Source organism: Carettochelys insculpta, chromosome 13, assembly GCF_033958435.1.
Source record: "Carettochelys insculpta isolate YL-2023 chromosome 13, ASM3395843v1, whole genome shotgun sequence".
Taxonomy (NCBI): Eukaryota; Metazoa; Chordata; order Testudines; family Carettochelyidae; genus Carettochelys; species Carettochelys insculpta.
Genome location: NC_134149.1, coordinates 29,447,355 through 29,462,841, shown reverse-complemented (window position 1 = coordinate 29,462,841; position 15,487 = coordinate 29,447,355). Strand labels below are relative to the sequence as shown.

The following is a 15,487-nucleotide window of genomic DNA, read 5'->3' as shown; positions in this document are numbered from 1 at the left end:
CATTATATATGCCATTACGTGCCAAAAATGCCCTGCCACTGTGTACATTGGACAGACTGGGCAAAATCTTCACCAAAGAATAAATGGACACAGCAGACATCAATAAACTCAATACATATAAGCCAGTCCATGAACACTTCAGTGGAGTGAGCCATTCTGTTAAAGACCTGAGAATTTGTGTCCTAGAATACAGAGAATTTAAAAACAGATTACAGCAAGAGATTTGTGAATTGGAATTCATATTCAAATTTGACACATTAACGTGGTATGAACAGAGACATCGATTACCTCACGCATTACAAGAACTGCTTCCCTTCCTTTGATGCTTGTAATTATCTCAGACAGGACATTTAATATCCCCCCTCCCTTGATCCCCCTCCTTCAGTACTATTTGATCTGTCAGTTTTTATTGCAATTTTTTTTTGGTCCTCTACTTATAAACGTCAGTCTGTATTGGAAATGAGATTGATCTGATTAAGTGGATTTGTCCCATGAAAACTCATTACTGAATAAATCATTTTGTTAGTCTTTAAAGTGCTACCTTTCTGCCTCAGTTGAAGGTTGCTTGCCCACAAGTGGTTGATCTGAGTGGATGTCCTCCAGTTTGTCTTCCAAAAGAGGGGCTTTCCCTAGCCGGACCTCTTCGCATCCCAGAGAAACTACACATATCCCAAGTTCTGCTTCTGTCAGGGACTCAGCCTAGGCTCCTTAGCAGACATTTCCTTATTCTGTGAATCTCAGGGCTTCTGTACACCTTTCCCCTTGAGCACAAGGGTTGCAGGAATGGGGCAAACATAATCCTCATAGTCCCAGCTTGGGCTCATCAGTGCTGGTACCCCATGCTGATGGAGTTCTGTGTTTCTACCCATCCATCTCCCCCTGCTTCTGCCTTCCAAGCCTCAGGTGCCCTGCACTGTGTTCCAGCAGAGTTGACTCCAGCCTTGCAGAGGAGTCTGAGTCCAGTGCCCATTGACTCCCCGACCAGTAATTAGAGGAGGAGATGGACTTGCCCTCAACTCCAGAAACCATCAAGGCCACCAGTGACATAATTAAATTAGTATTTGATGCTGAGTTAACTCATGTTGCACCAATGGCACCTGCATAGACAACAGTGCTAACCCAAACACCTGCACTCGTACTCAGTGCACCAGCCATCTTCTGTCTATGGCCTCTGTAGGGCCTGTATCTCTATCTGCAGCACTACATGTGACCATGGCACTGGTCTCCTTGCAGCCTCTGGTGCCAATGGCTCAGCCAGCGCTGGTGCAGGGGTTTTCCTTTCCTTTCCTTTCCTTTCCTTCCCTTCCCTCTCCCATCCCCCAACCCAGTCCCTCTTCAGGGACCACTCTCTTGAGCATGTCTCACTTCAGGAGGTGCATTCGCTCCTCTTGGTAGGAGCAGTAGAGGAGGTCCCCAGGAATTTTTGAGCAGGGAGTTTATGCCTACTATTTTCTCATTCCAAAAGCCTAGGGATCTGGATCCTGGATTTGCATTACCTCAATTCCTTCTTAGTATGGGAGAGGTTTTGCATGGTCTCTCTGACCTCCGTAATCCCTTCCTGGATCCTGGAGACTAAGACACCGCCTTCGACAGGAAGGATGCATACTTCCACATAGTAATCATCCTGGCCGAAAGGAGGTTACTTCAGATGCATAGTGGGAGGCAAGTACTATCAGTTTAGAGTCCTACCCTCGGCCTCTCATCAGCTGCCAGAGTCTTCACAGAGTGCATTGCAGTGGTGGCAGCTCACCTATGCAAACACAGAGTCCAGGTGCTCCCACACTTAGATGACTGGCTCATCAAAGCCTCATCCTGAGAACAAGCCAGGAACCACGTAGCCCTTGTCAAAGACATGTTCCAGTGGCTGGGCCTAATCCTCAATGAACCCAAACCAACCCTGACACCTACCCAGTCCATAGAGTTCATAGGTGCCATTCTTGACTCCCACCTGGCCAGAGACATCCTACCAAACTATTGCTTTCATTCCATGAAAAGTATCAGAGTCCCTTTGCAAATACCCCACCACAATGACACAAGTCTGTCTGTCAGGCTGTTGGGACATGTGGCATCATGTACATACATTGTACTCTGTGCCAGACTCCATCTCATACCCCTGCAGTTGTGGTTGGCAGGGAACTACAGGCTGGGCAAGGATCCTTCAGATATAGTTCTGACTGCACCACCAGAGACCCTCCAGGCCCTCTCTTGGTGGATGCAGGGCAGTGTGGTTTGTGCATGGGTAGCTGTCACCAAGCCCCAGCTGACAAGGACCCAGTGGCAGATGTGTCAGCACTCAGTTGGGGTATCTATCTACATAAGTTGCAAACTCTGGGGCAGTGGTCCCAGCAGGAGCTGGAGTTTCACATCAACGTGAAAGAGCTCATGGCTGTGAGACTTGTGTGTCAGGCATTCTGGAAACACTTGCAAAGGGCCTGCATAGACCCCATGGTAGACATTAAATCAGCAATGTTTTATATAAACAGGCAGGGTGGGCCACGTTCCTCTTCCTTTTGCAGGGAAGCTCAGAACCTATGGAGGTATGCCCAAAGCAACTCCATCACCTGCAAGCATTTTTATCTCTCGGGGTTTGAACAGGCTGGCAGAGTGGCTCAGACTGTTCTTTTTCACGAGTGGTCCCTGAGATCAGACGTGGCAGGGTCAGTTTTTCAGAGCTGGGGTCTTCCCCCCATAGACCACTTTGCCACGTTGATCAGCTGCATATGTCAGAATCTGCTCGTTCAACAACCATAGTCCAGATTTGGTGGCAGATGTGTTTCATGTATTATGCGTTCACCATCTCCTGTATGAATTCACACCATTTTTGCTAATACACAAGATTCTGGTCAAGGTCTGGCAGGATACCTCCTCTGTCATCTTGATAGCCCCAGCCTGGCCTCGATAGCATTGGTTCCTGGTGTTGCTAAACCTATATGTGACCCCTCCTATAGTCCTCCCACTATATCCTGATCTCCTAACCCAGGAGCATGGGAAACTGTCACCCAAACCAGGGCCTGGTAGTGTCCTTGGTGAAAGCTCACCTAGCTGCTATTTCAGTATTCCAGTCTGGGGAACTCAGTGTTCTCCAACCCTGTGGTGACCAGAGATTTAAAAGGCTTAGAATCTATCCTCAGGTCCATCACATGGAACCACAGTGAGACCTTAAATTGTTACTCCAATAACTGATGGGGCACTTGTTTGAACCTATGGCCACTTGTCCACTGTCCTATTTGTCATGGAAAAATGGCATTTCTGGCTCCTGTTACCGTGGCCAGAAGAGTGTCTGAGCTCAGGGCCTGTATGCTAGAGCCCCTGTATACAGTTTTCTATAAAGACAAAGTGCAGTTGCATCCCCACCCAGCCTTCACTCCCAATGTGATGAGGACATCATATCAACCAGGACATTTTTCTATCAGTTTTCTTTCAGAAACTCCCATGCTAGTAATAGAGAGTGTGAGCTACACACCTTGAGCGTTAGAAGCATGCTAGCCTTCTCTGTTGACCTCACAAAGCCTTCTGTAAGTCTCAACAACTTTTTATTGCCATTATGGTAAAGGTCAGGGGACAACCTCTATCTTCCCAATGTCTGTCTATCGTGGATCACGTCATGCATATGGATATGTTTATAGCTGGCGAAGGTGCCACCTCCAGTGTTGACAGCACATTTCACTAGGGTGCAAGTGTCCTTGGCAGAGTTCCTTGCACAGGTTCCAGACCAGGGTGGTGACTTGGACCTCAGTTCACACCTTTGCAGCGCACTATGCCATCATGCACCAGGGCAGAGACAATACAGCCTTCAGTAGAGTAGTCCTGCAGATGGTGACCTCTTAAATTCCAGACCTTCTGCCAGGATTACTGCTAGTAAGTCACCTATTAAAGTGGACAGTTACTTACCTCTCATAACTGTTATTCTTCAAGGGGTGTTGCTCATGTCCATGCTGAATCCCACCTGCCTCCCTTCTGTCAGACATCTGGCTAGAAGGAACTGAGTCGGGAGAGGGCAGGCTGGCTGGTGTGTGTGCGTGTGCGCACACGCGTGCACCAGCATACCAGCACTACTCCAAGGAGTGCCACAGCTGGCCTGACTGGCACTGCTGGGGGAAAGTCTTTGGTGAATGTGCACGCAGTGCCCATGCACCTATTGAAATGGACACGAGCATCTCCTCTCAAAGAATAAAAGTTGAGAGGTAAGTAACCATTTATTGTAGATTCTTGTGTACCTACTTAAATTAGTAATCATACATATTTGTACTTGATTCATCAATGGGAATTTCAAAATATACATAAACAGGAAGTCATGTGGTACCTTGTAGACAAACATATTTTGAAGCATAAGCTTTTGTGCACAAAGACCTGCTGGGTGGGGGCGTTCAGAGGAGGATTTACGGGGGGAGGGAGGGTCTCAGTACGGGGGAGGGCCAGAGCCAACAAGGTCTATTCAGTCAGGGTGGAAATGGCCCATTATCAGTAGTTAATGTGGAGTAGTGAACATCAAGAGGGGAGAAAATAAGTCAGTTCAGTTAAATATACATATATTGTGACCCTGATGAATAATTAATATTTTTAAAAATTCTCAAGTCATATTCTATTTAGCATGTATTTTACTCTAGCTTCTGTGTCAGACATGTTGCAGATCAAACTTCTGATGACTGCCTTGCCTATAACTGGTGAAATTAGTTGTGTAAGGTTCTAGTAAACCTTCTGTAGGTAGATGATTAGTGTTACTTCCCCAGAAGGCTAATTCAAATCCACTGAGTACAAAAGCTGAGTATTTTCAGAGTAATATCCTTGAGGTGGATTATTAATGACACAAAGTTTTAGGAATAAACATTGAAAAGCTGTCTTAAACTGTCATAACATTCCTGGCCAAAGGTCCAACCTAGTTTACTGAAATTTGAGATACATACTTTTTTGTAGGATAGCTAACCTATATAAATCTGTTGTCCATTGTTATTAAGCTGATTAAACTGATTACTGAAAGTAATAATCCTTAGAAGAGATTTTTCTTGTTGCAAGAACTGTTAAACTTTGGTACACTTGATTAGCTTAAATTGGTCATCATAGTTTTAATACACAGTGGACTTTCCACTAGTGGCACAAGTAAGACTGTAGCTGCCGTTTGATTCTCTTTCTGGTCATATTATTACACTTACAAAAAGTACATTTCTGGTCAGAAATTTTTCATAAATATTTGTCATCAAAAGATTAATATTTTTGGAACATCTGGATTTAATTATTTTTGGGATGTACAAAAGCACAGGCTTCTGTTTTTCAAAGGAGATTAATTTTATGCCCTCTCAGGACCTGAAAGAGGATTGTTTTAGAAGGCTAGACTTTGTGAACTTTGCCTTCCATGACAGCAGTTACATAATGAATTTGATTCTTCAAGTTTCAATAAAACATATGGCATCATTAACTTTTCAAAAATATTAATGTTCCATATGCACCAGGTACTTGATTGACACTGCGTATCTTAAAATGTTAGTTTTCATATTCTGTATCCTAAGGTTAATAGCTTGTGAAAGGCAAGAGACTTCAGCCATTAAGTTCTGAAAAATGCAGGTGTTTCTGGGTACCAGAAAGTCATACATCTGGGATTAATAAATTGTTGATGTTGCAGTAAATTGCAAACATTTTTCTTGAATTATAAACAATGTCATTTGCTGATCTAAATAGTCCTTATCCTGTGTAAGTTTTATTCAGCATTTGCTTTGAGACATGGAAGGACCAAGACAACATAATATTCTCGGGGCTGCTAAAAGAACTACTCAGATCACTTGCATGTGTTTTATATTCATTAATTTTAATTTTTCTGGGCACTGCACAGCTGGATTCATGGTTATTGAAAAGATTGGACTTTGCAGGCAGAGACTGTTTCTTAAAACTTTCAAAAAGATTCTGAAAATTGTTTTTCTTGAATTTGAGAAATGAGAGCCTCCAAAACAGAAAAACCAAATTAAGAATCCTCTTGTATTTTAAACAGCCATAATCACTTTTTTGGGTATCTTTTTTTTTTTTTTGTCCATGGTAAAAGAATGTATTCATGGACATGATTAAATGACTTCAGTTGGATTTATTGGTCACTTCATGGCTATTCAGTTTAAAAAGTGTGATGACATTGCATGAGGATATTCCTGTTAATTTCTGTTATGAAACATTTCAATTTAATTGACAAGCTCTCAATGGTAAGAATGTGTATCTAAAAACCTTCAGTTACGTATTGGTGTTTGCTTCACGCTTAGTTTGTTCTACTGGATAAGCCATTGAAATAAGTGAAAAGAAAATGTACAATGGACTTCCACGAGTGGTAAAAGCCTGTTGTAGCTGCCATTATATTCTCAAACTAGTGTATCTGGTCCCAGTGTAACACTTTCAGAAAATATATTTCTGGACTGAAGACAAAATTTTCATGTGGTATTTTTTGTAAAACTCTGGAAACACATAATATAGTTGTTTGTAGCAATGCAGAAGTGTGTCATGAGTGTTTAGAGAGAATCATACTGCTTTCTGAAGATTTGTTATGTTTCTTCATAGATTTCATGTGTACATAATCCTTTCTTTGCTTGTAATTTTTTTAAATAGTTATACTCCTTTTGCCAATGGTCCTAATGACACCCCTGAAGAAATCCTGTTACGAATAGGCAGTGGAAAATTCTCTTTAAGTGGAGGCAACTGGGACACTGTTTCAGATGCAGCAAAGGTGTAAATGATTTATCTTCTATTATACTGTACCATCTAGACTACAAGCAAATATATGTTAAATTCAGTCAGCGATCTGCCTAGTGTAACTTAGCTCTTATTTGTTATATCTTGGTATATTTGTGTGTGTGTGTGTGTGTGTGTGTGTGTGTGTTTTTAATTGATGCTAGGCCTATATAAAGAACTATAATTTAAACAAGGGCAGGTTATTTCACAGTACCCACATTCAAAACTTTTAAGACGTGCATACAAGAGGAATTTTAATGATTTGGGATGTATTATATAGCTTTTGCTGGAAGACTTTTGGCAATCTTTGGAGTGCAAGGATGGTGATGTCATATTTCAGGTCTCAAACCTGAGTTTTATTTGCCACAGATGCTGGCGTGGGATGGATATTGTGTGAGGCTTCTTAAATCTGGTTCTTGTTGGGTCACCATTACCCGATTTTTTTGATTGGCTCTATTAAAATCAAGTTGTAGTCTCCAAATTCACAAAGCCAGATGGATGAAAACTTAATGTTTTATTGTATTGAAGTGAACTGCAAAACCAAAAAGAGAAATGTTAAACCAAGATTGATGCACAGAATTCTTTTGGTGATGAGGCTGATTTCAGGAGAGGCTTTTTTTTTAAACTGACTTTTACATTCACAGAACCTTTCCAAAATAATGTCACTTTCTGGTTTACTGAAGATTTTTCTGACTGAATCAACACAGATACTTCTTACCTACTAACCTATGTTCTATGGTATATTTGACTTTGCAGGATGACACTGTCATGCAAACTAGAAGCTAAGAGTAGTATAAAAGAAAAAATATTTTAAAAGTTTAGTTATAATTGTGTTTGAATTTCATTACAACCTGTCCAATGAGGACATTAGCGCAAAAATCTGAGTAATTTTAAAATAGCTCCCTAAAATTAACTATCATCATGCCTATCAGTTGATTGACGTAATTGTAGCTCATGCTTAAGTCTCAGGCTAAGTGACTATTCAGATTCATTGAACACGTATTTTTTTCCAGTAGAAAGTTGGAAAGGCCACATCTGGTAATATCCAGTAGAAAAGCTAAAAGAAAAATACTTCGAGAAAAATTAAAAACTTACTTTTCTGTCTATAAAGGCACATCAAAAGTAACACAGTTTTGTATGGCAATTCATATTTAAATGAAAATGATGTGTTTATTTAGGGCTTGCTTGACTTCTGAATTTTAACCAGAAAATTGAAATAGAATCACAGAAAAATATTCATAAATACTGCAGGTGGCAACCTTTAAATTTCAGTGAAATATAATGACATGAGTGGGGAAGAAATTAGAAAAATATACTCATATTAATATTCCAATATGCAGTGCTTCAAGACCAAAGTAAAACATAATAGGGATATGTCTGAAACCAACAAAATAGGGGAAAAGTAGTTGACTGCCATCTACTGATGCTGAGTTTTTTAACATTTCAGGTTGCCTCTCTTGCAATGCTTGGATGTCACCAATTTTTTTTTTTTTTTTTGTGGGGGCGCAAACATTCCACTGTGGTATTTATAGCTCCTGTGTTGCAGTGAGTGAAAATCAACAGGAGGAATTAATCTATTTTTGAAGCTTCTAGCTAGGTAAATTGACAAAGAAATCACACAGTATCAGTGGTGAAAAGTACGTTATCTTATAAATCTTCCAGTCTTAATAATGTAAAATGGAACTAGTAAAATAGTTATAAATAACCTAACCCATTAGTAGGTTAATAAGTTTTTAAAGTTAGAGACCGTTCTTTCTTCCTTAACACAGATTGTAGTAGTTTACCTGTAATTCCCACATCGAGCCCATTATTCGTGACTCATCTTTTAAAAAGAGATGTAAAATGTAGATGTGAAGACTGTTCAATTAGTTATCTTCAGTTTTATTCTCATGTAAAATATAATTTATTTCTAATCTGAGTTTGTCTAGCTTCAGCCTCCAGTAATATCCTAAGTCAAATACATTGCATAAGTTTAAGTACACTATGTCAGCATGGTTACCTTTATCAACCCAACTTATAACTTAATAAGAAAGATATCACATTTGTTTAACACTGCCTATTTTCCATAAAATATTGTTGACTGATGATCTTCCATAATGTTATTCTTTAATTGCTGCTTCCTTTAACAGCCATTCTTTAATTTTTGCAAAGATCAGTGTTAGTCTGTAATTACCCAAGTCATTCATTTTATTCTTTTTAAGTTTTGGCACAACATTAGCCTTTTCCCAGCCATCTGGAACTTTCTTAGTAATTCAAGACTTATTAAAAATCAGTATCAGTGGTTAAGGGAGATTCTTTGCCCTCTCTTTTGATAATCAGGTGTAAATTACATATAAAAATGTTTAACTATAGTAGCTGTTAAACATCCACCTTAGTTACTGCTGGAAAAGAAAAATATTCAATCAGAGAGATGTAAAAGCATCATCCAACTTCTTTTAGGTACTGCTTTTGCTCAACGCTTCTATTTTTTGTTTCATTGACAGTTTTCCCATTTCTGTGATCTATACCATTATTGGGATTTCCTGATGTATCTTGATGCTTGTTCTTGATATATTCTTTAAAAATGTCTGGCATTGTGTTTATTCCCATTGACCAGTAATCTGTGTGTGTTGTTTTGTTGATTTTTCTTCTTCTCACCCTTTAATGCCTTAATCTGTTCCCTCTCCCAGTGTCTTGTGAAGAAAAGTGCAATTGCATCTTAAAATAACATTTTCCTAGTACTTACAATGAAGCAAAACCAAATGTACATTTCTGGCCAATTTTTCCCCTCAGGTTGTTACACTGAGGTGGATGTACTTCAGAAACATATTATAATATAATATATTTGAGTTTTATATTTTGCAGCTTGTAGTTTACAGACATTAATTATAGTGGGAGTGAGGAGAAGTATCTGCAACTAGAAAAAATGCCTCCAAGGAAAAGTCTTGCTTATTCATTTGTTCAGAGTTAGTGCTAGCTGTTTCTGCCCTTGTTGTTAAAGATGACTGGATTCATAAGCAAATATGAAAAGTCATCTAGTGAGGGTCTATTTAGAAGTTGACTCTGTTAACAGACTATATAGTAATTACATAATGTCAGTGTGAGGGATAGCCCTGTTAGTCTATAGCTGTGAGAACAATGAGGAGTCTAATGGATTTATTAGGGCGTAAGCTCTGGTGGATTAAACCCGCTTCTTCTGGAAAACTATTCCCTTGAAGGGGAATACTTTAACTGCCGTGAGTAGTCAGTAAAGGATTTAAATGTAGCCATTCCTCCATTAATTTAAAAAAAAAAAATCTTGATTACAAACGGAACCAGATGAATTGAAGCTCATTGGCAAATTTCAGTCTCTACAGTTAGACCTCAATAAGGATCTGAATTGGTTGACATTCTACAGCGGCAGCTTCCCTGCGACTGACATCTGTCTCCCCATCAGCTACTTTAAATGATCGCAATCACCTGGACTGATGACCTAGTTTATAATGGATAATAACTTTTCTTTTTCAGTAATTTTCTTACATATATATAATGTGTCCATCTATATATTTCCACTCCAGCTCACCTGAAGTGGGTTTAACCCACGAAAACTTTTGCCCTAATTAATCCGTTAGTCTCTAAGGCAGGGGTGCAGAACCCCTAGCTGGGGTCTGGATCAGACAGAAGGGGCTGGATTCAGATTGTGGGCTCTGCCATGAGGCAGGAAGTGGCTTGAGCTCCACTGTCACTTGATGCCCTCCCCCTGATGGGGGAAGGAGATGGGTGGGGGAGCAGCAGTGGCAGCCACGGTACTTCCCAGAGCTTTCATTCATCTGTTCTGTTTGGCTGGAGTTCTGGCAGGTCAGAGCAGTGAAGGGTGCACAGAGCCATCTGCATATCTGGGAGTGCTGCCCAGTTAGGTTGTGCCCTGTTGCACAGACCCTGCATTCCTTGATCTCTCCTGCATTCTCACTCCCTTTCCTCACACCCTCCTGTCCCCTCTCCCAGACCCCACACTTCTACCCAGACCCCAAACCCTCCTGCAACCTGCTCCATTACCCTCTTGCTTTTCTTGTTAAGTGTGCCTTAGTATATCCTTCCACGTGAATTAAATGGCTTTTTCATGTTATTAATTAACACTAAATCTTGGGCACTTTATATTGGGGTGTAACGACTATATATGTGTTCTTTATCATTTTAATCTAGGACTTGCTATCCCATATGCTTCATGTAGATCCACATCAGCGATATACAGCAGAGCAAGTATTAAAACACTCGTGGATAGCCTGCAGGGACCAGTTGCCTCATTATCAACTAAACAGACAGGATGCGCCACATCTAGTTAAGGTAAAACATAAAGCCCTCCATCTCAATACTTGCGAGATTAACACTTGAGAGAGGAGCAATCTTTTTATGACCCTACTAATAATTACCTGCCTAAATTCCAAGTTTAGTTTCAGCTGCATATAAGATTGCTTTTCATTTCCAGTTCTAACCTGCAGATGTAGCTTTTAGAGATTTTCCAATGTCTTTTTTTTTTTTGCAGAGGATGTTAATATGGCAATAAGGGCCTTGTTGAAAAGAGATGAATCTATATTTTTTTACAATATGTCCTTTCCATAGTTGCTTTGTTGCCTGAGGGGTGACTTTTGTTCCCTTCTGTCCCAGAAATTCCACTGAAGGAAGGCTTGTCCTCTGCCAACCCCATAATGCAAGAAAGAGGGCAGTTGTTGTGCGGCTTGTTCCCTCCCCCAAAGAAGTCCCTCTGTCCCATTTCTGAGGGATCAGGACTTTGTCAATCAGAAGGGAGTATGTGGTGTGATAAGAGGATTATCAATAGTCTTTGAAATTATTTGTAGATTCTGGGAACCTTCTCTTAGTATCTTTCACTGTGTGCCCTTACCATGTTTTATGGCCTTTGACTCCTCAGTTGAATGCCAGGATATTGATGGCCACCAAACATGGAAGCTGTAAATACTTCAGTCAGTCATCCATTCTATATTGGCTCCTCATTGAATGCAGAGTTCAAAGTTGCTATCCTTAAATTTGCAGTCTTGGGAATTAGTCCAAGTTACCTGAGAATCACCCATGCATCCATTTTCTGCAACTATCACCTCCCACTGTAGCTATGGAGAGCAGTGAAACCCTTGGAGATCGTTCATGAGGGCAAAAGAGAAAATTCTCAGCAGCTGGTCCTAAACTATGAAACCAACTACTTTCAGAGTTAAATGCTGAACATCTTTCTTAGAATTAACATTCTTTCTGACTTCACATATTGCATCTACTGTCTCCTAAACACACAAACAAAATATTGACAGACTAATCAACTGTCTTTTCTTAGAGGCTGAGAGAAGCATTTGTTGTTGTTCTTTCTATTTTTACATACTAGAGTAGAGGCAATATGTATACCTACACAGAGAATTTGGCTGGTCTCTACGGGGATGTCTACATTTCAGGCTGGAGTTTGTACTTCAGGCTTGAAGAGAAATAGCTGCACTAGCTCTGATCAAGCCCATGTGCTAAAAATAGTGCAGTTGTGGCAGTATGAAGACAAAGAAGAGCTAGCCACTCTGAATATTTACCTAGCATCTGACAGGATCATCTCTGCTGGCTAGCCTCTCCTGGTGCTTGTGCTGGCAGCTGCTGGGTTGCTGTGTTTAGTATGATAGCTTGACCAGAGCTAATGCAGGTATGCTACCTCAAGCTGGAATTTAAATCTCCAGCTTCAAGTGTAGATGTACCCCAAATCCCTGTGTAGACAAAATACAGTTTTAACCTACATTTGTTTTCTTCCATGTTTTCTTCTTTTTTAGGGCATACCTAAATAAAATAATAGTTGTTGCTGCAGATCTTCAAATATGTCCTCATGACAAGTAAATACAGTACAAAAATTAGAGCAGAGTTATGTAACCTCTTTGCATTGTTCAATGAGTTTATTTAAGCATAATACTCTGTGGGTGTGTCTACATGAACACAAGTCTTCGAAATGGCCATTAGCATGGCCATTTCGAAGATTACTAATGAGGCGCTGAATTGAATGTTCACGCCTTATTAGCATTAGGACGCTTTTGAAAGCGCGTGGCTCCGCAGGGGTCCTCTTTGAAAGGACTCCGCACCTTTCGAAATCCTCTTATTTCAATCACTGATCAGGATAAGGGGATTTCGAAAGGTACAGGTCCTTTCGAAAAGGGCCCCCGTGTAGCTGTGCCAAGCCGTGCACTTTCGAAAGCGGCACTTTTGAAGCGCCGCAGCCGGAAGTGTCCTAATGCTAAGGAGGAGCCGAATATTCAATTCAGCGCCTCATTAGTAGTCTTCGAAATATGACTATTTCGAAGATATGTGCCTGTGTAGACACAGCCTGTTAGACCGGGAACATTTTTTTGAAAGTGCAAAAACAAAGACTAGTTTAAATTCTTGACTGATTTGTATTAGTGTGGTTCTGCCAACTTCAGGGGAACTGTGCCAATTCACAGTAGCAGAGAATTTTTCCCTTTTTATTCTAGTCAACAAGCCATTGTTTGTGGCATGTAGGTTGCAGGCAGGAGACTCAAATTAAAAAGCTGGGGCACAGCTGTAATGGCCAGGTATGGGAAAGCTGTATTTGTATGGCAGTACTATTTATTCAATCCTCCAAATCTTAATAAGTAACATTAACACTGGTCTCAAGGGCTCTGTCCATCCAGCTCAGGGTTAATTTAGCCGCTAGAGCCTCATTCACATAGGCTACATCTACACTAGCCCCTTCTTTTCAGAAGGGGCATGCTATTGAGCGGGTTGGGAAGATGCTAATGATGCACTACCATGAATATGCAGTGACTTATTAACATAATGGCAGCTGCACATGATTTGAAAGCACTGCCCATGTAAACAGGTGCCTTTTGAAAGGACCCCCCCAGACTTCGGAGCCCCTTCTTCCCAAAACCAAATAGTAAGAAGGGGCTTTTGAAGTCTGGTGGAGGGCGGTGGTCCTTTTGAAAGGTTCCTGTCTACATGAGGCATGCAACTCAAAAAGTGGTGCTTTTGAATTGCATGCAGCTGCCATTATGCTAATGAGGTGCTGCATATTCATGAGCACCTCATTAGCATATTTCCAAATAGCTCATTACCACACCTCTTCCAAAAGGAAGGGGCTATTGTAGACGCAGCCATAGGGGAAATGTAGTAGAAAGTTAAATACGTGTTGCTGAGAAGAGGGAACAGACCTCCGGTCTCTGAGGAACCCATGCCAGAAGCCATGAGGACCCAGTTTTAAATCTTAATTATCCCTTTATCAACACAAACTTTTACAAAATGAATTTGTCTGTAACAAGTCTTCTCTTTTTTTTCAGAATTCATAAAGAATTAATTTGGTTTTCATTCCCAGATAACTTTTACAGTCTTTGTGTCTTCTTTGTTCTCTAGGGGGCCATGGCTGCCACTTATTCTGCACTGAATCACAAGACATTTCAGCCAGTCTTAGAGCCTGTCGCAGCCTCAAGCTTAGCTCAACGCCGGAGCATGAAAAAGTTAACTTCAACAGACTTGTAGATCCCTGGGGCACCTTAGCCAAGCTGGAGCAAAGGAAAATTCAATAAGTGGCTCTATATCTGCCTGACCTGTGATCGAAAGGCATATATATGGTTTCCTGATATACTACTTGAATTCTGTAAAAGTCCTTTTTTAAAAGAAAAAAAATCCACAGGTTCAGGGGGGTTACATTGTTGTTTTACAGGTAGTGTCCATCTTTGTGTAAGTTAAACATCAAGGTACTTCACAAAGATCATAAAGAATTTCTGTCCATAGTCCTTTCAGAGACTTGTTGCAAATATTATTTACATACTGTATAGTTTTGCTGTGTTCATTTAAAAAAATAGTTTAGGGGACCATTGTCAATAACCAAGTTGTATGTTTAAAAAAGTCTGTCAGTATTTTTACCATCAGACCCATTTGTAAAAAATCCACAAGTTCTTATTGAAATTACTTTGTAATTGGGCACTTACCAATCAACTCCATTCATTTAACTCATTGATACTAGAAGACAAGACTGACCACCATACTGTGCCAGTGCAAAATGCATTAGTGCTAATATGGGAGATCTATACTTGCCTGGTGCCAAGAATTGGAAAGTTTTATGTACAGATTTTAAAAAATGGTGAGCACCTGAGAGATTGCACCTAATCCATAAAATTAAAATAATCACTTGTGGACCAAACAACTGGATAACAAGTGACCTTGTTTAGGGAATGGGGGTGTGTCTAATGTTGGTGTGTATTTCTGTCTGTAGCAAAAACTTTGGGGAAATACCCCCTACTTTCAACATAAAATTTTTTACTGTTTGGTACTGAGCCATGAAAATAATTATATTTAGAATTCTGTAAGAGTGAGAACCTGAATAATATTGGAACTACTTTAGATAGTACAGGTGACATCTCCAAGTAGTCCATATGGTTTTAATTATCTTATCTATCCTTCTGTCACTTGACTGAATTATGCCTCTCTATTCCATGAGGAACACGAGGATTTCACCACTACCTTCCATCTTTGACAGACTCTTGTTGCCATCTTAGCTCTTCCCATATAATTTTGAGAGCTTTCCGTTGTTTGCTTCCATGCTATCCTTGGCCTACCTTGTTGTCTTTTGATGTGGGGGGTTCTACTGCAACTCCTTTCTTATGTAGTTCAGATGTTTCCTCTATGTATGTTCTAGCTATCTTCATTTTTGTTCCATAATTTCCTGAGCTATCTGTTTGCTTCATCCTTCAGAGTTTTTTTTTTTTCCCTCTGGCCATTTGATATTGAGAGTTTGTTGAAGGCAGTTGTTTTATGAACACTTGCAGTTTAGATGGTAAGA

General features: G+C 40.3%; 1 protein-coding gene across 3 annotated transcripts in view; it reads left to right on the top strand.

The window, feature by feature from the left end:
* Nucleotides 1-15,487, top strand: part of RPS6KA6 (ribosomal protein S6 kinase A6) — a 173,843-nt gene that overhangs the window by 91,255 nt on the left and 67,101 nt on the right. For 2 of the 3 annotated variants that reach the window (XM_075008153.1, XM_075008155.1), the window contains 3 exons: nucleotides 6,580-6,697; nucleotides 10,864-11,004; nucleotides 14,059-15,487. The exons of the other annotated variant lie outside the window; for it this stretch is intronic. In XM_075008153.1, coding sequence (XP_074864254.1) covers nucleotides 6,580-6,697; nucleotides 10,864-11,004; nucleotides 14,059-14,184 — 385 coding nt within the window. In that variant the 3' untranslated portion in view covers nucleotides 14,185-15,487. The remainder of the gene's footprint in view (nucleotides 1-6,579; nucleotides 6,698-10,863; nucleotides 11,005-14,058) is intronic. 3 annotated transcript variants of the gene reach the window in all.